A 23,294-nucleotide genomic window follows, 5' to 3' on the forward strand; every position below is an offset into this window, starting at 1 on the left:
GTCATAATCTGAAAACCATGCCCACCTGGGGGGAAAACAGGCCAACAGTCTCCATTGACTTTATATAGCGTGAGGCAGCCTCTTTGTCATTTCTGACTTATAACAAAAAAACAGAACAATGCCTAAAAGCTGCTGTGTGACAAGGTGTACAGCAAACAAGCTAAAAAACCCAGAACTAAGTTTTTATAAGCTGTCGACCCCAAAAAACAGTCAGAAATGACAAGCAGGCAGCATCACGCTATGCAAAGTCAATGGAGACGGCTGGATTGTCCCCCGGTGAGGGTGTGGCCTTAAATGCTCTGTCTCTATGCTATGCAGTTAATTTCATCTGAACTGCTTTGATTGGCTCTTCAAGGTGATGGAGGCGGAGCAAAGCAGGACACGCAGTGAAATCGAGCACAGAGAAACAGCGACCAAATACAACGCCGCCATCAGCCACATGAGACAACTGGAGAAGAAGCTCAAACGCACCATCAACAAGTCCAGGTCAGAGGACATCCATCCATCCATCCATCCATCCATCCATCCATCCCTCCGTCCATCCACCCACCCATCCACCCATCTATCAACCCACCCACCCCTCCCTCCATCCATCCGTCCGTCTATCCACCCACTCCATCCATCCATCCATCCATCCATCCCTCCGTCCATCCACCCACCCATCCACCCATCTATCCGCCCACCCACCCCTCCCTCCATCCGTCCGTCCGTCTGTCTATCCACCCTCTCATCCATCCATCCATCCATCCATCCATCCATCCATCCATCCATCCATCCCTCCGTCCATCCCTCCGTCCATCCACCCACCCATCCACCCATCTATCAACCCACCCACCCCTCCCTCCATCCATCCGTCCGTCTATCCACCCACTCCATCCATCCATCCATCCATCCATCCCTCCGTCCATCCACCCACCCATCCACCCATCTATCCGCCCACCCACCCCTCCCTCCATCCGTCCGTCCGTCTGTCTGTCCACCCTCTCATCCATCCATCCCTCCGTCCGTCCATCCATCCATCCATCCATCTATTGACCCACCCACCCTTCCATCCATCCATCAGTCAGTGTTTCTGATATACATACACTACCGCTTATAAAGTTTGGGGTCAGTAAGAATTTTTTAACAAAAAAGAAATTACTACTTTTTTCCATCAAGAATGCATTAAATTGTTCAAAAGTGACAATATCACAAAAGATTTATATTTCAAATAAATACTGTTCTTTTTAACATTAAATAATCCTGAAAGAAATGTATCACAGTTTCCATAAAAATACAAAGCATTGATAATAATCAGAAATGTGTGACTTATTTAAAAAACATTAAAAATCTTACAGACCCAAACCTTAGTGTATTTACACTGAAATTATATTTTTCTTTCTGTTTTGATGTCAAAACGGTAACAAAAATGTAGAAGTCCACATAATGATTATGATGACATACAGTGCATTGCAATGCAAAGAAAAATCGAGAACAAATCTGAGATCATACATATAAATCATGTCACAATGGACAAAAAGAGGAGACACCCTAAAATCTTGCTGAAACAAGTTGTGCACGCACGGGTTCTGCAGGCCTTACATCATTTCAAACATGTCAATATTTGGAAATAAAATGATGTTTCCTTCAGAATACCCACAAAACATTATCTCTCTCACATGTAAATTACCAAAACTCTTTCAGCAGAGTGTGTCTTTCTGTCTTTGTCCTCCCCACCCCGGGCCTCTGCTGTCGCTGGGCTGTGGATGGAAGTGTAGTTCAGTGTGAGGCGTCTCTAATGTGCTCCAGATGTGTTTCTGCTGGTGGAATGTGCCGGTTCTTTCGCAGAGCTCTGTTGTTGCCATGGAAACCGGCTCTGAGACTCACTCTGTTCAAATGCTTCTCTTTCTCTCCCTCTGCAGGCCGTACTTTGAATTAAAGGCGAAATATTATCTGCAGCTCGAGGTACGTCAGTTTTTATTTTGCACAAAATAATATTTTAAGAACTTTTCATCTAAAAATCAAAGATTGCTTTTTTATATAAATATTTATATTTATTTTTTATTCATTCATATTTATTTATATTTTATATTTTAATTTATATTTTATTTAAAGAAAATGAAAGCTAGTTTTAAAACCATTAATTTTGTGTAATAATGTCAAATAAGTACTCATTTCACCCATAATTCTCATTACTGTATTGTGAATAAAATCATTTTTACTTTTAATTTTATATAATCAGAAATTATTTAAATTCTGAATTTAAATTGTAAATTTATACATCAATTTTACAAATGTATAGTTTTTGCTGTACTGAATTTAATTTTTGTTGATGTTTATAAATTTAGATGTATATTTATTACAGTATTTACTGCAAATAATTGTGAATATAAATTAAAAATAATATTTTTCAAATGTTTAAAAACATTTTTAAATATTATTTTTTAAATATTATGTTTTAACATATATTTTATGTTTTATTTTAAAAAATACAGAGTGTAATAAAGTAATAGGAATCTCAGGAGAACCACAATTAAGAAAAATGGGAATTGCATTAAATAAATAAATAAATACATTTTAAAAAACATACAAGTGCACTACAATAATGAGAATACTTCAATTAAATGTTAATATAATTATAATTTAAAACAATATTTTACAAATATTTTAAAATTATATCTATCATTTTTAAATATTATGTGTTTTAATATATTATATATTTTATTTAAAAATACAGTATGTAATAAAGTAATGAGAATCTCAGGAGAATCACCATTATAATTGGAATGAATTAATTAATAGATAAATAAATGTAAATACATACATAAAAATTCCAGGCACATTACACTAATGAGAATTTGGGGGGAAATGCACTAATTTGTCATTAAAATAATGTCACAGTGTCAAATGACAAAATCTTAATGATCCAAAAGTAACCTTCATTTTCTTTAGACATTTTCTTTAGTCAATGTTTGCATGTTTTTAGTAATTCAAGAATATTCCTTTATTCTACACAAACTAACATGTAGATTTGATCTGATTTTGATTATACACATATGTGACCTGTTCTCCGCTTTACCTTGTCCTCCATCTCCCATACAGCAACTGAAGAGACGGGTCGACGAGCGTCAGGCTAAACTGACCCAGGCCAAAGCCGAGTACCGGACGGCCCTTCGGAACCTGGAGACCATCTCGGATGAGATCCACGCACGCCGCCGACTCTCTGCCATGGGGCCCCGGGGCCGAGGGGTGGGGGCTGAAGATGACGGGGCCGCTACCGACGACATCGCCAACTTCAAAATGGAGTCTGACGGCATATCGAGTAAGTGAGATCATCCATAATCCGATTTGTAATTCATACAGCAGTCCTGAAAAGAAACCAAACCATTTCACAAATATAAGCGCATCAGGTTTAAAGTGGTATATGATATTTTGTTATCCGATCCAATAAAACCAACAATATTTGTAATACACAATTCCAGGTTTATTAGACAACTAGATTGGGAAGCAAGCTAAAGAAGAAGAGAAATGCATAGAAGAAATAGCAACAATATTCAATATACTGATGTCATCTCAAACCTGTGTTTGTTCTACAGTGATGTCTGTGAATTTCGAGGATAGCTGCAACGGCACAACATCAGAAGACGATCCCGAGACACAGTCCACCTGCAGCCTGAGCTCCACGTCTGCTCCTCTAGACCTGCCCTGTCCGTTCCCCTCCTCTTCCTCCCCGTATCCCCTGCTCTCGTCCTCCTGCCCGTACCCTTCCTCTTCCTCCTCGCCCCCGCCGTCCCTCTCTGCCGGTCCTGACCTGCTCCAGCTGCCCGGCTCGGGGTCTCTGGAGGGCTTCGAGCAGGTGTCTCCGGTGTTGGGCCCTCGCAGTGAGTGCAGCGGGGCCTCGTCACCAGACTGTGAACAGGAAAGAGGTGAGAGACAAAAGTCCTTGAACCATGAGGATGATGAGAACGAACTCACATCAGATGTGTGAAGTAATAAAGTTATCAGCCAGTTTAGTTTACTTGTCAAAGCCAATTTTACTTACATGTGTTGAGTGTTAAGTGATTATATCGTGTTCAATACAAGTAAAGCTCAATCAACAGCATCTGAGGCATAATGGTGATTATCCACAAACATTAAAGGGTACAAGATGTACTATACAGTAAGTCTCAGGTGTCCCTAGAACGTGTGTGTGAAGTTTCATCTCAAAATACCCCACAGATCATTTATTATAGCTTGTCAAATTTGCCCCTATTTGGGTGTGAGCAAAAACACACTGTTTTTGTGTGTGTCCCTTTAAATGCAAATGAGCTGCTGCTCCCGCCCCCTTTCCAAAGAGGGCGGAGCTTTAACAGCTCAACAACAACAAAGCTGGAGAATCTCACGCAGCCAAAATGAGGATTGTCAGTAACGGTGTTCAGCCTTACATTGTTCAAACCGGAGTCGACACTGATGGAGAGACTCAGGAAGAAGTTACAACTTTTAGCATGTGCCGTCATGTTAATCTTTTGTGCAAATCCAGCATTGAATTGACTCTCGTTTGTGAAGCAGTTTGGCATAAAATTATGGCAATAACAACTCTTCCTCTTCTCTAAAGCAGCCCAACATGGCCTCACCCCCTTTGTTGCGTGTTCTCGGGGCCGGGTTTATGTAAATTTTAGTGTTAGTGATGTCACTAACGCGGGAAGAAGCTCGTTGTAGTCTCTTCCAGCCGTTTGTTGTAATCCATAAACAGCAAATTCTTTAAAAGTAAATATCTCCCTTTGCATTAAACTTTGAGCGTCATAACTTTGCAGATGTTGTTCAAATAGCAATAGCAAATAGTGGAGCTCTGCAGCCATCTACTGGTTAAAGTGATAATTTTTTACTTTTAAAACTATATTTTCCATAAGATGGCAAAAATCTTAACACTAAACCATGGCAAATTGTCCATGTTATCTCCATGAATGAAGGTTAGAGATGTGGGTCTTTTTTTAAAGTGAATTTTACATAAATTGTTATTATTTTTTTTTTTTTTTTAATATTTATTAATTTATTTATATAAATTTAAAACATGCCATAAATTCTCCCAAAACTGCATAAATGTAACTGCAAAAACATTAATAAAGCAAGTAAAATTACATTTGTTTAAAAAAACCAAAACATTATTTTGTTACAAAATCACAATTTTATTGTCTGGGGTCTCTGGAGACCCCAACAGCCTGAGTGTACATCCCAAACGAATAGCTTACAACGGTTAAATAAAAAGAGCAAAAATCTGGCTTACAGTGAGGCTCTTGGGTAAATGAGGTCAATCTGTAAACATTAAAAATACTGTTTCAATATTAAAGCCATAAGATGAATATTAAATATTATTTAAATATAACGTTAGCCTCATAGCATATGCCTAAGTCATTTTTTGGCCAAATTGTGATATCTGCCTTTGAAAAGACCTGGGCAATTATGCTATGAGGCTAAAAAAAATATAATTTCACAAGCAGTGTTGGGGAAAGTTACTTTTAAAAGTAATGTGTTACAATGGTGTTTTACTCAATTACCTTAGTTACTTTTAATGGAAAGTAATGTGTTATATTACTTTTTCTCACATGTGGGTTGGGCTTGTTTTATAATGACAAAAAAAAAGTAATATTTTTGGCCAATGTAAAGGCCTTTGCACACCAAAAGTGAAATGAATAAGCCTTAGGCTGAAGGAAATGCCTTCAAAAATTATGCCTTTACTTGTATTGAACCCAGAAAATTCCTGCAATTTCAGATACAGTTTCTGACATTATCCAACATTAATTTGTTCTGAACAGATTCTCAACGGTTGATTGTGTTTTCTAACAGGTGAGAGGGCAGAGGGCGCAGAAGTTAAACCTGGAAGTACAAACAGCATCAGCAGTCAGAAAAGCTCCCACCTGCAGAAGAGCCTGCGCAGTTTATCTCTCCAAACCGCAGACGACACAGACACTCATTCTTTCACTGTGACCTCCAACACACCAGCAGTGCTGCTTCTCAACAGTGTTTAAACTCCTGCTCTGTAGGAACCCAAACCTTCAGCACAGGGGCCAAAGCAGGGGCCCGTATCTGAGACTACAGTATGACATGTCAGAGGAGCCATCGTGTGAAACTGTTATCATCTCAGTGTTACGGACTGGTTTAAAACCAGAAAACCATGAAAGTATTAGAATTGTCGTGCGGACATCAACTATGAAGTGACGGGAACTACATTGAACTTTTCATCATCACGGAGTGGATGTTCTTCATGTCTTCCTCAAATGTTTGTGTTGTGAATGGACACTGTTTGTATGCCCTGTCTTCTGTCGTGGCGTCTCACTAGCCAACTTGAAACAACTCAATTTTGATGGGTGGTGACACACCTACTAACTGTTGTAGCATAAACCATTGTAAGTGACTGGATTAGTATGCATGGCACCACCTGATTCTCCAGCGACTATGTAAATGAAGCTTACGATTGAAAGCAGTTAATGGGATGTCAGCCTTAGCAGAAGATATCTGCACTTGTTTTTCACTCTGTCGGCGTTGTGCGATGAACCTTCTCTATTGTCTTAGATTTACTCCACAGGTCGTAACGTAAGGAGGTCCTCATGTAGTTCAAAGCTATATATTTATACTCAGTGTTTATCTCGTTATCATGATGTTATCAGTGTGTTTTCATGGCACAAAGTCCTTATTTGTGTAATAAACAGATGCTCACAGCACGAGTCTCTTTCCACTGTTGTGATTTCAGATAGTAAGACGTCTTTATTCCAAAACAGAGTCTTGATCTTATGATCTTGGTCTTGAGATCTCACCAGACTTCAGACCTTAAAGGTCTCAAACTTAAAGGGGTGGTTGATCATGATTTCCCTTTTTAACTTTAGTTAGTGTGTAATGTTGCTGTTTGATCATAAACAACATCTGCAAAGTTACGACGCTCAAAGTGCAATGCAAAGGAAGATATTTTCTTTTACAGAAATCGCTTTTTAAGGACTACAACAAATGGCTGGTAGGGACTACATAAACCACGCCCCCAAGAACACACAACAAAGGAGGTGAGGCCATGTTGGGCTGCTTTAGAGAAGAGGAAGAGTTGTTGTAGTAGAGTGTTGCTTCACAAACGAGGGTCAATTCAACGCTGGATTTGCGCAAAAGATTACCATGACGGCACATGCTAGTGGATGAGTTGAATCAACTCCACAGCAACTACATAAATTTATCCACTAACCATTCAGAAACGTCCAGTTTCATTCTAAAAGTTGTAACTTCTTCCTGAGTCTCTCCATCAGTGTCGACTCCGGTTTGAACAATGTAAGGCTGAACACCGTTACTGACAATCCTCATTTTGGCTGCGTGAGATTCTCCAGCTTTGTTGTTGTTGAGCTGTTAAAGCTCCGCCCTCTTCTGGAAAGGGGCCGGGAGCAGCAGCTCATTTGCATTTAAAGGGACACACACAAAAACGGCGTGTTTTTGCTCACACCCAAATAGGGGCAAATTTGACAAGCTATAATAAATGATCTGTGGGGGATTTTGAGCTGAAACTTCAGACACATTCTGGGGACACCAAAGACTTAAAGTACATCTTGTGGCTTTATAGGTCCCCTTTAAAGGAATAATTCACCCAAAAATGACAATTGTCATCATTTACTCACCCTCATGTTGAGTTAAACCCATATGACTGTCTTTCATGGAACAGAAAAAGATACTTTTTGACAAATACCATAAAACATGAGGGAGGGTAAATGATGACAGAATATTCATTTGTGGGATATACTTGATCTGCATCTGGGTCTCAGTGTAAAGCCCTTCAGTTTTTACATGTACACTAGGGTATGCGTACAGTGCACATGAAGTAAATTTCATCTCATATTGTAAGTGCACTATGGGGTGTGAAACCTGACAACACTTTGCTAACTAAGGAGCCAATCGTGTCGATCGTCACTTACCTTGCCGTGAACTGATGTCGTGATCAATGACATTAGAGATGTGTGACACTCTCGTTGTCACCTCTCTCGTCAGAGAATACAGTGACTTTATTTTGCAATTTATCACCAAATAACCAGGCAATGTTATGTATAGTTTTTACATGTCACACACATGATGTCGCCCACCTGGTGGACAAAACAAGAATTTTCTCCATTTGCCACCAGTGATTTTTACCAGGTTTGTACATAATACTAATGATATAAGATGGTATTGGGGGACCAAGTTTAGTGTGCACCTTGCTGATGATGCATACTATGTACAGGCGAGCAGGTGAACCCAGAATGGAAAACTGACAGGCCTGTAATGCAGTTCTATTGATGTTTTGCCAACCCGGTCTCCGTAAACTAGCTATCTGGTTGATTTGGTTATAGCAAGCTAGTTGTTTGTCAACAGTGAGCCTTTCATTAAAGGGCTTAGTTTTAATAGTAGAGAGTGAAGATAGATGTCATAATGCCATGCTAGCTACAAGGAAAGGAGATGGATAGGTTAAGGCTATAGCCCCAGCCCTCATTTTCTTACATGTTATTTGACACAGTCATATTTGAGAGCTCAGTGCAATCCAGTTGTAAAAAAAAATTAGAAAATGAAGATACTATAGCATAGGGACTAGCAGCTATTGGATGGATGTGGTAACAAGCCATCAAAGGCTGTAATTGGTCTCAGACTACACCTTTGAAAGCATTAGGCCATTAAGTACAAACATTTCTAGTAGTGCTCAAGATGTTGAAAAGACACAGTATCACCTTCTTACCTGCAATATGGGAATGCAGTGTGGCTGTTCCCTTTTGGAAGGAATGTGGTGAAACTTGGGGAATGGATTTAAAGGGTTAGTTCACCCAAAAATGAAAATGACTCACCCTCATGTCGTTCCAAACCCGTAAGACCTCCGTTCATCTTCGGAACACAGTTTAAGATATTTTTGATTTAGTCCGAGAGCTTTCTGTCCCTCCATTGAAAATGTATGTACGGTATACTGTCCATGTCCAGAAAGGTAATAAAAACATCATCAAAGTAGTCCATGTGACATCAGAGGGTCAGTTATAATTTGTTGAAGCATCGAAAATACATTTTGGTCCAAAAATAACAAAAACTACGACTTTATTCAGCATTGTATTCTCTTCCGGAATCCTTTCCATTGAATTGATTCCATTTAATTGATTCCATTGAATCCTTTCATCTGTCGGCGTTGGTAATGCACTTTTACGTCGCCGTGGTTGTTTTTGGCGATTAGGACATCCGCGACATTTTGAAGCATCGAAAATACATTTTGGTCCAAAAATAAAAAAAACTACAACTTTATTCAGCATTGTCTTCTCTTCCAGGTCTGTTGTCAATCCGCATTTACGACGCCGCTTCTTCTTCTTTCCTGTTTTACGGCGGTTGGCATCCAGCTTATTGGTGCATTACCGCCCCCTTCTGCTCCGGAGTGTGGTTCACGACTCCGCAGTGATGCTGCTGATGTATACAGTCTGAGGGAGACGCACGCTGTATTCAAGCTATTCTACATTGTTTGTATTTTGATATTGCTATATTTTTTAAAATGGTGCGTAAGTGTGCATGTCGCGGATGTCCTAATCGCCAAAAACAACCACGGCGACATAAAACTGCATTACCAACGCCGACAGATGAAAGGATTCAATGGAATCAATTCAATGGAATCAATTCAGTGGAATCAATTCAATGGAATCAATTCAGTGAAATCAATTCAGTGGAAAGGATTCCGGAAGAGAAGACAATGCTGAATAAAGTCGTAGTTTTTGTTATTTTTGGACCAAAATGTATTTTCGATGCTTCAAAAACTTCTAACTAACCCACTGATGTCACATGGACTACTTTGATGATGTTTTTATTACCTTTCTGGACATGGACAGTATACCGTACATACATTTTCAATGGAGGGACAGAAAGCTCTCAGACTAAATCTAAAATATCTTAAACTGTGTTCCGAAGATGAACGAAGGTCTTACGGGTTTGGAACGACATGAGGGTGAGTCATTAATGACATCATTTTCATTTTTGGGTGAACTAACCCTTTAACAAATATAACCTCATACTTATGTCTTCTTGGTGATAAACACTTCTACCACAGGGTGTCAGCAAAGCACATTTTTGATTAATACTGACAGGCTTCATTATTGCAGCAAGAACTTTATTGTGAAACTATGGGAAGAACACAAAACATCTGAATTTACTGAATGAGTTAAATTTATGACCTTTGAATACTCAATATCTAGAACAATACAAAAGGGAAATTTTTAGTAAGTCTGGGATCATTTCTAAGGCCTCAATGATCGATATGATACATGTGCTTTTGTAAAATGTCTTAAGTGCTGTGAATGACTGTGAATGTCTTTCTGTTTTGTTTTGTTTTATGTTTTTGTATTGTTTGGTTTTGTTTTTGTCCTTTTTGGGGAGTGTATGTTTGGAAAAGCTGACATAAATAATTTGTCCATCTCCTAATCTTCAGAAAATGTCTGCATTATCGCACCATGAGCCTACATTATAATATGTAACAAAATAGCCAATGAGTCTTTAATCAAATTCAAACTTCAGTGAACCAACAAACCACTAATGCACTACAGGCACGTAATGTATACACAAGCAAAAGAAGTCCATTTGTCCAAACACAATCTGTGAATTTGCCGGTTTATTTATTCTGATAATACTTAACTTATGCAAGTTTCTGAATACAAGACTTTTAGTTGTAGTGGAGTATTTTCAAAGTGTGGTATTAGTATTTTTACTTTCTTCCACCACTCTCTCCTGTAGTTTACATAGTTCATCAAGATAAATTGCTACTGGAAATAATAACTTTGCATAAAGATCAACTACTATTAGCTGTTTGCCAAGACTTCCATGATCTTAGACGGGAGACGGATTTGTTAAGCTTCCATTTTGTTTAACACTTTAAAGCCCTCATTGGAGCACAATAGGAATGAAGCTAATAGGTTATATAAAGGCCAAAGTACATTCAGTTTTGATGCAAACGCTTATGCATTTAGTTTAATGTAGCCTTTCAAAGTATACTCCATTTGACATTGTGACATGTTTCATCCTTATCCAGTGTCTGCACTATTTATCTCCAGAAGTGTGCCTTGATAACCAATCACATTACAGCTAGGGTTGCCACCTTCAATACAGAAAAATAAGGGACGCCTGCCGCAGCGGGGGCCACACCCCTCGGGGCTACGATGACCACAGTCCCGATGGCGTGCCAGTGGTGGTATATCATAACTTAAAACATGTTTTCATAAAAATATTAAGATTGATACCAATGGACATTATAATAAGATATCTGCTATTAAAATCAGTGTGAACAGATGCAGTCTCTCACTATCACAACTTAAAGGTACAATATGTAAAATTTTTGCAGTAAAATATCCAAAAACCACTTATATATTTTGACCAGCTGATTACTAACAATATCTCTAATGTTTTCAACTACTTGTAAATCATGAGAAAATTCCCATACTAAACAGTGACACGGGGCAGTGCAGTCGCCTGTCAATGAAAAAAAAACCTTTGTTACCGCCTTTACTGACGTAGAAACCACATGACAACAGTGCCGTGGACAAATGCGGAAGTAGTGTCTAGCGTCCAGCAAACCACTAGCTTGCTTCAAGCAGTTCCTTATTTACTTCTTGCACGTTATATGGTGGATTGTGTTACTTATTTATGGAACATAATTACTGTTTACCATCTGCCGCTGGTTCTGTCGACAAGGACAGCTCCTGTAAACTCATGACCGGAAAAGCGGAAGCGGCGCCGGCGACTGTGTCATAATAAAAGTCCCGCTGCTCGTGAGGCGTGTGTTGATCAATCGCTCCAGCTCCTCGTTCAGCTCCCGCAACACTCGGTCCTGTTCGGCTTCATACTACAGTAACGTTAATAATCGCATCCACGAACATGAGTTCTTCCAGACTCCAATCCCTATTCATTTGCACCGTCCGTTGAGATGGAGACCACATGTCCCAAGTTTCCGCTCTAAAACTTGGCGTCATCAAACTACGCCTTTGTTTTGAATAGGCTTCTAGCGACCTCTAGCGGAAAAAAATATCACAAATTGTACCTTTAAAGGGATACTCCACCGTTTTTACATATTAAACTATGTTATTCCCTTAACTAAGACGAGTTGATACATACCTCTCTCGTCTCAGTGCGTGCACTAAATCGCTCTGTCTTGCGGCGAAAGGGAGCGGGGCTGGTGAGAGGACTTTTCACGAGTGAAGATATTACTGCGCCAAGTCAAAGTGCTCCCGAGCACTTGCTATGGTATTCCGCCATACAATATAGTTATCCATTTTACACGCTTAGAAAAGCGCAACGTTTTGTTTTGTGTCACCGTCCTAGGTCGAGTTACACTACTCGAGTAACTGTATTTAAATAGGGAAAACGTGGAGGTGTTTGGTAGCTTCTCTGCTTGGCCCCTATTGAATGAACTGGGCTAAGCTAAGTGCTAACAAAGTTTCTCCGCAAGATTTAGTGCACGCACTGAGACGAGAGAGGTATGTATCAACTCGTCTTAGTTAAGGGAATAACATAGTTTAATATGAACAAACGGTGGAGTATCCCTTTAAGTGGTCATATTGAATTATTCACAGCTATGACAATAATAAACATAGGCCAACAAAGTGTGACTGAGACCACAAAAAATAAGCTCTTGTGAGATGTGAACCATATTTTATTAACTTATTAAATTAACAGATCCATAACTTAGTAATTATAAATTAAACAAATTGTAAATTAATGACATAATATCTACAAACATTTCTTATTTAAGTAAAACACTTAACAACATTTTTATTAGTAGTAAGTAAATATATTTATGTATTTATTTATTCCATTTTTTATATAGTCTATTGTTAATTCTATAGTATTGAATGATGCAATTAGTGATGGCGAAATGAAGCTTTGTGAAGCACCGAGGCTTTCCCCTCAAGTGTATCGTAAAAAGGTTCATTACTCGAAGCTTTTCAACACAGTGCACACTAACGACATCTTGTGGTCAAAAGGTGGAAAAAAACTGCCTTTGCGTCCCAGACGACGCAGCTATTTTTGGAGTTTCATGTAATAAATCAGTTTAAGCTATGAAAAGCGTATAAAACAATGTAAATTATTATTATAGCCTACATAAAAAAAAGTCTTTCACGTGTCATTTCATTTACACAATTTGAATAAATGAGTCTGAATAAAATTTGGGGGGGACAAATAGGCAAGCTTTGGCATATTATCAAAATAAATGATTGTCATAGAATGAAGTATGAACTGGGAATAAATACAAACTGAACACATGTAAATATTTATTCGTATTATGGCATATTTTTTGCTAAAAAGCAAATGATACTTCACATCTGCGCAAGGGTTCACGTTATGTGAATCAGAATACGAAGCAGTCACGTGGCTGTGTGCGAAAACGAAGCTTCGGACGTCACCGATCACGTGGTTATGGCAAAACGAATCAAGCTCCGATACAGTGCTTCACTGTGAGATGTTTCGTTTTTTTGATACAAGCTTCGAAGCCTCGGTGTCAAACGTCACATCACTAGATGCAATTATTTAAATTGGTTAAGCATAACAAATAGTTGTTTATTTTATTCACATAGGTACTATATTTTGATGAAATATGTATTAAATATATCTCTCTTATCTCTTATTAAAGTAATGCTTATGTGTCTGACTGCAACTTAACCTTAATAAACAAATCCTACCATAACATGATTAATGTACATTATTAACATTATTTCTTAATAGGCAGCATATGAAATCTAACGTTATTAATCAAAAACTTGAGGTGATAAAAAAAAAAAAAAAAACATTACACTATCTGCCTCAGGAGAGAACCGGCGAGGCGGCGTCCCGCCCTCCTCTGACTCTGATTGGCCGCGTTTCACGGCCCGTGAACCTGAAACAAACCAATCAAATCAACGATGGCGTGTCTTCACACAATGCGGGTGGGGTGATTTGCATGGGATGCTGCATAATGTGGACCTATGTAAAATTTTGCCTGTAAATACGGAACGATTCCGTATTTCACGGGACGGGTGGCAACCCTAATTACAGCCTTCATGTCATTGAATTTCTTTCAGAGTTGTGCAACAGTCACAACTGTTTGTGGAGATAATAGAAATGAATGAAAAGTGTTGTAAATTGAATCACGAAACAACAACAACAAACTATTGGAGACTGCAACAATAGATGCATGTGTGAGGGGGTTGAGAAATACCCACAACTCTACTATAAAACAGTCATAATTTCATAATTGTCATAATTTCTAGAGAGACATGCTAGGGATGCTTGGGCTGCTGGAGAAAATATATAACATTACACAAACAAAAACAAACTAATGGTGTGGAAAAAACATTCAGCTTAAGGTAGCTACAAGTATGCAGTTAAAATAATTCAGATACTGTATCACTCACTAAAGTTGTGTGGGGTGTGGGTAACTTATGCGCGATCTCCTGTGATGTCACAATTGTGTTGAATTGTGGGATGTGGAGCTGCCTGATACATAGGCATAGGAGCATAGACTATATAGCATATTTTAAATCTCAATCTAATTAGAGTGATTTAAAGTCACTTGTGATGGAAATATTTGAGTCCCCAAAAAAGAAGTTTGGGCCAGAAGTGCTCAATTATTAGACACATTCCCATGAATATCACTTATAGTGTGTGTGTATGTGCCATTACGTATTGTTCTGCAAACTTTTTTTTTTATTAGTAAGCATTTATGTGTGCTTGTACTGTGTGTGTACATTTGATGCACTACTAGCTAGTAACTTGGCTATGGTTAATAACAGTCAGTGAGCATTAAATGCCAAGTGTGACGTCTTTATTTGCATCCTTCCAGCACTCAACTGTCTTTCACTTTATTTCCATACCTTCAAAAACCTGGCCAGTTACTTTGAGCAAATATACATATATTTTCACCTTGTTGTCCAATCTGAGAGATGCTCTCTAAAACTAGTTCACAATTTGCATAGATAACAAAAGGTAAGTTTAGTAGGGAAAACAAGGAAATGCATATTTATTTGCTTTGTCAATGTCGTTGTGGTTCTTTTGCTGTTGTAGGCTGTAAGGGCCTATGAAATAAATGAAATATTTTAGCAAAGTGATGTAATGCTGTAATGCGGTTAACAGACCTGGAACTACTTCTGTGTGTTTAATGAACAATAATTGCACATCTTACAACATTCATCAACAAATCCGAATCAAGCATTCAACAGCCCTGTGGTATAATAGTTTTTTTAACAAAGGTTGTAATCAAACTTTAAATCAGCTCTTGACTGAACATCTTCTGTAGCTTTAATAATAATCAATGTATATTTAATTCATACAGTGTGGACTATGCATTTCTTAATTTTACATCTGATTAGTTTAAGTTCTGTAGTAATCTTCTGTTATAGACCTACCTGAAAAACTGAAAGCACTCTTTATTTTGATTTGTACATTTGATCCGATGCATTTATTTGTCCTATTGTTTGTAATTAGTTTCTTTGTTCTAATTTTAGTACTGATTATTTAATTGTCTTCAATAAATAACTTATAACTTACATTAGTTAGGCAAGTATTAGCTTTTTTTCTGTAATATCGAAATGGGTATCAAGAATTGTGAAAATTCAATAGGATCTAAAATTTTGGTATAAAAACCATCGTATTTCACCTTAATAAAATGACTCAAATGCCCACTCCTCACGACACACACATACCCTTTTTAATAATTTGCCTATAAACACCTGTCTTTAACAATTCTGTAGGTGGAAGGTAATTTTGAAATATCAGCAAAGTCAAAAAGTGTTTTTTTTTTTTCTCTTTATTCTCAACATAAAGTCTTCATGCAATCATACATACTTTTTCTGCATTTTTATAGCATTTTGATTTTTATATTATTATACATTTTATCAGAGCAGTAAGTATCTGCAAAACAATCAGTAATCTGACACAGTCTGACATTAAAGTGCTAAAAACTTGTGCAGACCCCATATCCCGTAGGTTTAGCTGTGTGACAGACTGAGGGAGACGATGATCATGATGATCAGATGAGCTGGAAGAGTTTGAGAAGCGCAGCGGAGGTGAGCGTGTAGATCAGAAGACCAGGCAGACCCACCATCCCCACAGGAGAAAGAGATCCAGCGGTGCTGTTGACTGTGATCTTGGTTGTTGTTATTGTTGTTTGTGTCGCTGTTGGTGGTGTTGTATTGTGTCGCTGTTGTTTCTGTCGTTGATGTGTTGTTTGCATTGGTTAGACCATAGCTTGCAATCATTACAGCCACTAGCAGCAGTAGTAGTATTTGAGTTTTGGAAGCCATACTCAGGTCACTATTTAGAAGAGACAAACAATGAAATAAAATGATTTCCTACAGATTTTTAAATGGTTTTAAAATCATATTCTATATATTAATATTTTATAACTAAGACACATCCCAAAATTGCCTCCATCTAATACGGTCACATAGAAAACATAACTCATATACAGTACAGTCCAAAAGTTTCGTCTGCTCACCAAGGCTACATTTATTTAATTAAAAATACAGTAAAAACAGTAATATTGTGAAATATTATTACAATTTAAAATAACTGTTTTCTATTTGAATATATTTCACAAAGTAATTTATTCCTGTGATGCAAAGCTGAATTTTCAGCATCATTACTCCAGTCTTCAGTGTCACATGATCCTTCAGAAATCATTCTAATATGCTGATCTGCTGCTCAAGAAACATTTAATGTGTACAATTGTACAAAATATTTGTGTACAATATTTTTTTTCAGGATTATTTGATGAATAGAAAGTTCAAAAGAACAGTGTTTATCTGAAATCTAATCTTTTGTAACATTATAAATGTCTTTACTGCCACTTTTGATTGATTTAATGCATCCTTGCTGAATAAAAGTATTCATTTCTTTAATTTCTTTTCAAAAAAATAAAAATAAAAATTCTTACTGACCCCAAACTTTTGAACGGTAGTGTATAATGCTACAGAAGCTTTGTATTTCAGATAAATGCTGTTCTTTTGAACTTTCTATTCATCAAGGAATCCTGAAAAAAAAGTACACAACTGTTTTCAACATTGAAAATAATCATAAATGTTTCTTGAGCAGCAAATCATCATATTAGAATGATTTCTGAAGGATCATGTGACACTGAAGACTGGAGTAACAATGCTGAAAATTCAGCTTTGCATCACAGGAATAAATTACTTTGTCAAATATATTTAAATAGTACACAGTTATTTTAAATTGTAATAATATTTCACAATATTACTGTTTTTACTGTATTTTTAATTAAATAAATGTAGCCTTGGTGAGCAGACGAAACTTCTTTTAAAAACATTTAAAATCTTAGTGGTTCCAAACTTTTGGACTGTATAAAATAGTCATATTTACCGTTTGCCACAGATGATTGTTCTCTGCGTCTGTCGATTCTCTGTGATGTAAATGTGAACGGCAGAGTCGATCTCGGGCTTTTATTTGAATGTTACACATTACACCCTCGCAAGAGGCGGAGATTTTCTATTACTGCAGGATAGAGGGAATGCATTTGATATGATTTTTTTGGTCATTCTTCTTCTTAAAGGGATAGTTCACCTGAAAATGTTTATTCCCTCTACCATGTGACTTTGAGCAGGTTTAAAGTTTTAAATCAGCTGGCAGATGAAGGCATTGTCATATCACAGGTTGGTTCCTAAAGTGAAACTTGCTGGAAGCAAGAAAGTTTGCATATCAGCTGAATGATCCAACATTTCTGAAGGCCAACACACAGCTTTATGTTGTTTTTTGGTCTCTCTAACTGTTACAATGTACCTGTTTACTTAGTTGTAACAATAGTAATCAGTTCATGAAGTCTGCTACATTATCAGTGATCTTAATTAATAGATTAAGACAAAGAATAGTGCTTTTTAATTCCTCTTGAATAAGGCAAATGAGACAGTGGCAAGGAAAACTCCTTAAGCAGATGACGAAGAACCGAAGACTCGGGTGGGGAAGCCCCTCTTCATATTTAACGGTGGAGTAGGTAGGTTTAAAGAAAGAAAAAGAGAGAAAGACTCGCTGCTCTTGACTGAACATCTTCTGTAGCTTTAATAATAATCAATTTATTTAATTAATTCATACAGTGTGGACTATGCAGTTTTTAATTTTACATTTGATTAGTTGATTTAGTAATCTTCTGTTATAGACCTACCTGAAAAACTGAAAGCACTCTTTATTTTGATTTGTACATTTATTCCGATGCATTTATTTGTTCTATTGTTTGTCCTATAATTAGTTTCTTTGTTCTTATTTTAGTACTGATTATTTAATTGTCTTCAATAAGTAACTTATATTAGTATATATTTTTTCTGCAATATCAAAATGGGTATAAAGAATTGTGAAAATTCAATGAGATCTAAAATTTTGGTATAAAAACCACCTTATTTCACTTTAATAAAATGACTCAAATGCCCACTCCTCACGACACACACATACCCTTTTTAATAATTTGCCTATAAACACCTGTCTTTAACCATTCTGCAGGTGGAAGGTCATTTAGAAATATCAGCACAGTCAACAAAAGTGTTTTTTTCCTTCTTTATTCTTAAGTCTTCATATACAATCATACATATTTTTTTCTACATTTTTATAGATTTTGATTTTTATATTATTATACATTTTTATTAGAGTAGTAAGTATCTGCAAAAACAAATCTGCTAAAAACATGTGCAGACACAGTCACAGGCACATCCCGTAGGTTTAGCTGTGTGACAGACTGAGGGAGACGATGATCATGATGATCAGATGAGCTGGAAGAGTTTGAGAAGCGCAGCGGAGGTGAGCGTGTAGATCAGAAGACCAGGCAGACCCACCATCCCCACAGGAGAAAGAGATCCAGCGGTGCTGTTGACTGTGATCCTGGTTGTTGTTATTGTTGTTTGTGTCGCTGTTGGTGGTGTTGTTTGTGTCGCTGTTGTTTCTGTCGTTGATGTGTTGTTTGCATTGGTTAGACCATAGCTTGCAATCATTACAGCCACTAGCAGCAGTAGTAGTATTTGAGTTTTGGAAGCCATACTCAGGTCACTATTTAGAAGAGACAAACAATGAAATAAAATGATTTCCTACAGATTTTTAAATGGTTTTAAAATCATATTCTATATATTAATATTTTATAACTAAGACACATCCCAAAATTGCCTCCATCTAATACGGTCACATAGAAAACATAACTCATATACAGTACAGTCCAAAAGTTTCGTCTGCTCACCAAGGCTACATTTATTTAATTAAAAATACAGTAAAAACAGTAATATTGTGAAATATTATTACAATTTAAAATAACTGTTTTCTATTTGAATATATTTCACAAAGTAATTTATTCCTGTGATGCAAAGCTGAATTTTCAGCATCATTACTCCAGTCTTCAGTGTCACATGATCCTTCAGAAATCATTCTAATATGCTGATCTGCTGCTCAAGAAACATTTAATGTGTACAATTGTACAAAATATTTGTGTACAATATTTTTTTTCAGGATTATTTGATGAATAGAAAGTTCAAAAGAACAGTGTTTATCTGAAATCTAATCTTTTGTAACATTATAAATGTCTTTACTGCCACTTTTGATTGATTTAATGCATCCTTGCTGAATAAAAGTATTCATTTCTTTAATTTCTTTTCAAAAAAATAAAAATAAAAATTCTTACTGACCCCAAACTTTTGAACGGTAGTGTATAATGCTACAGAAGCTTTGTATTTCAGATAAATGCTGTTCTTTTGAACTTTCTATTCATCAAGGAATCCTGAAAAAAAAGTACACAACTGTTTTCAACATTGAAAATAATCATAAATGTTTCTTGAGCAGCAAATCAGCATATTAGAATGATTTCTGAAGGATCATGTGACACTGAAGACTGGAGTAACAATGCTGAAAATTCAGCTTTGCATCACAGGAATAAATTACTTTGTCAAATATATTTAAATAGTACACAGTTAGTTTAAATTGTAATAATATTTCACAATATTACTGTTTTTACTGTATTTTTAATTAAATAAATGTAGCCTTGGTGAGCAGATGAAACTTCTTTTAAAAACATTAAAAATCTTAGTGGTTCCAAACTTTTGGACTGTACTGTGTATATAAAATAGTCATATTTACCGTTTGCCACAGATGATTGTTCTCTGCGTCTGTCGATTCTCTGTGATGTAAATGTGAACGGCAGAGTCGATCTCGGGCTTTTATTTGAATGTTACACATTACACCCTCGCAAGAGGCGGAGATTTTCTATTACTGCAGGATAGAGGGAATGCATTTGATATGATTTTTTTGGTCATTCTACTTCTTAAAGGGATAGTTCACCTGAAAATGTTTATTCCCTCTACCATGTGACTTTGAGCAGGTTTAAAGTTTTAAATCAGCTGGTAGATGAAGGCATTGTCATATCACAGGTTGGTTCCTATGATAAAGTGAAACTTGCTGGAAGCAAGAAAGTTTGCATATCAGCTGAATGATCCAACATTTCTGAAGGCCAACACACAGCTTTATGTTGTTTTTTGGTTTATTAATTTGTTAAAAAACAACACCTGTGGGCATCTCTCTAACTGTTACAATGTACCTGTTTACTTAGTTGTAACAATAGTAATCAGTTCATGAAGTCTGCTACATTATCAGTGATCTTAATTAATAGATTAAGACAAAGAATAGTGCTTTTTAATTCCTCTTGAATAAGGCAAATGAGACAGTGGCAAGGAAAACTCCTTAAGCAGATGACGAAGAACCGAAGACTCGGATGGGGAAGCCCCTCTTCATATTTAACGGTGGAGTAGGTAGGTTTAAAGAAAGAAAAAGTTGACTGAACATCTTCTGTAGCTTTAATAATAATCAATTTATCTAATTCATACAGAGTGGAATATGTAGTTTTTAATTTTTACAATTGATTAGTTTTAATTTCTGTAGTAATCTCTGTCATAAACCTACCCAAAACCACTCTTAATTTTGATTTGTACCTTTGCTCAGTTCTGTTGCACTTATTAGTCCTACTGTTTGTTCTTATTTTAGTACTTATTTTAGTTAGGCTTAAGTGTGCCTCTGTAACGAGGCGTCACACGAAGTGGGATCCATAAGCAAGCTTTTATTAGAATCGTGGTCAAACAGGCAATGGTCCGACACCAGCAAACACAGTAACGGAGAGCAGACACAGTCGTAGTCGATAAACAGGCATTAGATCAGGGCAGGCGGAGAACAATCACAGATCAGAAACAAAGCAAATAGTCCAAAAGGCAGGCAGCAGAGAATCATAAACGGGGAACAAACTGGGTCACAACAGGCAGGCAAAACAAGAATAAACGCTCAGAAATGCAAACCAGAGTAATACAAGAGCTCGCAAAGAGGAATGGTGAAGAGACAGTTTATATAGGCTAGGGAATGAGCTGCAGCTGAGCAACGTAATCAGTGCCAGGTACGGGGCTGATGGGAAATGTAGTGTGTAAGTGTGAGGGTTAATATTCGGGTGAGGGAGCCCTCTGATGGCCAGAGGAGGGAATCACGGAGTTAGTCTCTGTGACAGCCGCACAAGAGAAGTGAAAAGTGAAGCCAAAGTGTCTCGATTGCCCCCAAGTGGTTGGTCCCAGTATAGGTCATAAACCCCGCCCTCTCTATGTAATCTAATGGGATGTGAGACAAACTAAACAATCAAATTACACTTCAAATAATTTTTTTCCAAAGATGGTTTCTGTCATTTTATGTAGTTTTTATCGCGCTGATGTAAGTTCAAGTGTTCGTTTTTTAAATAAGTTTGGGTATAGTTAGATATTTGATGCTATAAAAACAGGGGTTTGACATCATGATTAACAGCTTCTCTGAGCGAAGTAGTCACTGAGGCACCAACTGACTTTTTTCATGATTTTCGGGAACTTTAATTCCTACATTTCCACGATTGTTTATTTCACACAGACATAATGAGTTATTCTGCAGTAAACTGTACTAACTGATTCTGCGGGAGTGTGGGCGGGGCCTTGATACCGCGGCTCCACTTCACGCTCACTACTGCGTAGACTCGGGTTTCAAGATATCAGCGCCATATTTGACATTGCCTGCTTCACTTTTCTACAGTGGAAGAGAGTCAGGGCCGGATCTAGAAAATTATTTATAAGGTGGCAAAGGGGTGGCATGAGGTCTATGAGGGGTGGCAACACCAAAGCAAGCGCCCATGCATAGTTTTTGGAGATTTATGGCATGACATACACAATTGTGTTCACAAACATCAATATCCATCATGGCACCGAGTCAAGACACTATATGAAAAACATCAACAGATTATTATTTTGAGCTTGTATCACTAAAGGAGATGAGCAGTTTTATTAATATTACATAGGCTACTTCAATGGTATAAATCACATGTTTTAGTGCAAGTTAAAGAGCAACAAAAACTATAAAACTAAAACAATATTTGAGTTTCTGCTATTAAAGGATTAGTTCACTTTCAAATGAAAACTAGCCCGAACTTTCTTATTTCAGATGAACATAGTTAGAGATATATTAATATCCTGATGCATTCGAGCTTTATGATGGCAGTGAACAGGGGTCACGAATAGCTGAAGAAACTGCTTCCATATTCATATACCGCCTTCTGTATTCAATGTACAAAGGAAGTATAAAATTCTTGCAGTTCAAAAGCTTACTCTACACCTTCCCTAATCAACTTACGGAAACTTGATGGCGGTCTGGTGGAAGCTAGATATTTTACTTCATAACATGTTAAAATATGGATTTTTTTTTTACACAAAAGCATTGTTTTTATTAACCCCCCAGTGTGCAGTGTGGAGTATGTTTATGATGGATGGATGGAAGCACTTTCTTCAGCTCATACTCGTGACCCCTGTTCACTGCATTATAAATCTTGGACGCATCATGATATTTATTCATATAACTCTGACTGTGTTCATCAGAAAGAAGAAACACCTACGATGGCTTGAGGGTGAGTAAAGCTTGGGATAATTTTCACTTGAAAGTGAACTAATCCTTTAACAGTGATGGAAATGTCTGTGTGTGTTCACCCAGAACACCCAATCAACAACATACTCACACATACACACACCCTATCAACCAAATACTCTAGCAAAACCCTAGCAACTGCCTACCAAGAGCCAAGCAACCATCCATCCATCCATCCAGAATCTCCTAACAACACTTTAGCAAACACCCAGGATATTTATCTATTCTGGCCTAACTGACCAAACTACTTAAACAAGACTTTAAATTAGCTTTATGACAAGCCAGCATAAATTTGTCTTTCAGATTTTTCAATCTAGTTATTGCTTTTCTTGATTGCTAACACATGATTCCTTACACCATTCAACATTTTCTCACAACTATAAACACAATCTCGA

General features: G+C 37.1%; 1 protein-coding gene and 2 long non-coding RNA genes across 3 annotated transcripts in view; 1 reads left to right on the plus strand and 2 right to left on the minus strand.

Moving 5' to 3' along the window:
* The window catches only part of LOC125275857 (SH3 domain-binding protein 5-like), a 31,095-nt gene extending 24,415 nt beyond the window's left edge, over positions 1-6,680 (plus strand). Inside the window, exons 5-9 of the mRNA XM_048203165.1 lie at positions 356-486; positions 1,902-1,944; positions 3,082-3,301; positions 3,576-3,905; positions 5,803-6,680. Of these exons, the coding sequence (XP_048059122.1) occupies positions 356-486; positions 1,902-1,944; positions 3,082-3,301; positions 3,576-3,905; positions 5,803-5,984 (906 nt within the window). The 3' untranslated portion in view covers positions 5,985-6,680. The remainder of the gene's footprint in view (positions 1-355; positions 487-1,901; positions 1,945-3,081; positions 3,302-3,575; positions 3,906-5,802) is intronic.
* Positions 1,529-3,699, minus strand: LOC125275858. The gene is made up of 3 exons (XR_007186525.1): positions 3,559-3,699; positions 3,059-3,347; positions 1,529-1,907 (listed from the first exon to the last, which is right to left on the minus strand). It is a non-coding gene; the product is annotated as an uncharacterized LOC125275858 (long non-coding RNA).
* A 9,456-nt stretch (positions 6,681-16,136) lies between the features above and the next one.
* On the minus strand, positions 16,137-22,054 carry LOC125275861. The gene is made up of 3 exons (XR_007186527.1): positions 20,065-22,054; positions 17,323-18,990; positions 16,137-16,257 (listed from the first exon to the last, which is right to left on the minus strand). It is a non-coding gene; the product is annotated as an uncharacterized LOC125275861 (long non-coding RNA).
* Between the last annotated feature and the right edge of the window lie 1,240 nt (positions 22,055-23,294).

The sequence above is a fragment of the Megalobrama amblycephala genome, linkage group LG9 (genome assembly GCF_018812025.1).
Source record: "Megalobrama amblycephala isolate DHTTF-2021 linkage group LG9, ASM1881202v1, whole genome shotgun sequence".
In the NCBI taxonomy this organism is placed as follows: Eukaryota; Metazoa; Chordata; class Actinopteri; order Cypriniformes; family Xenocyprididae; genus Megalobrama; species Megalobrama amblycephala.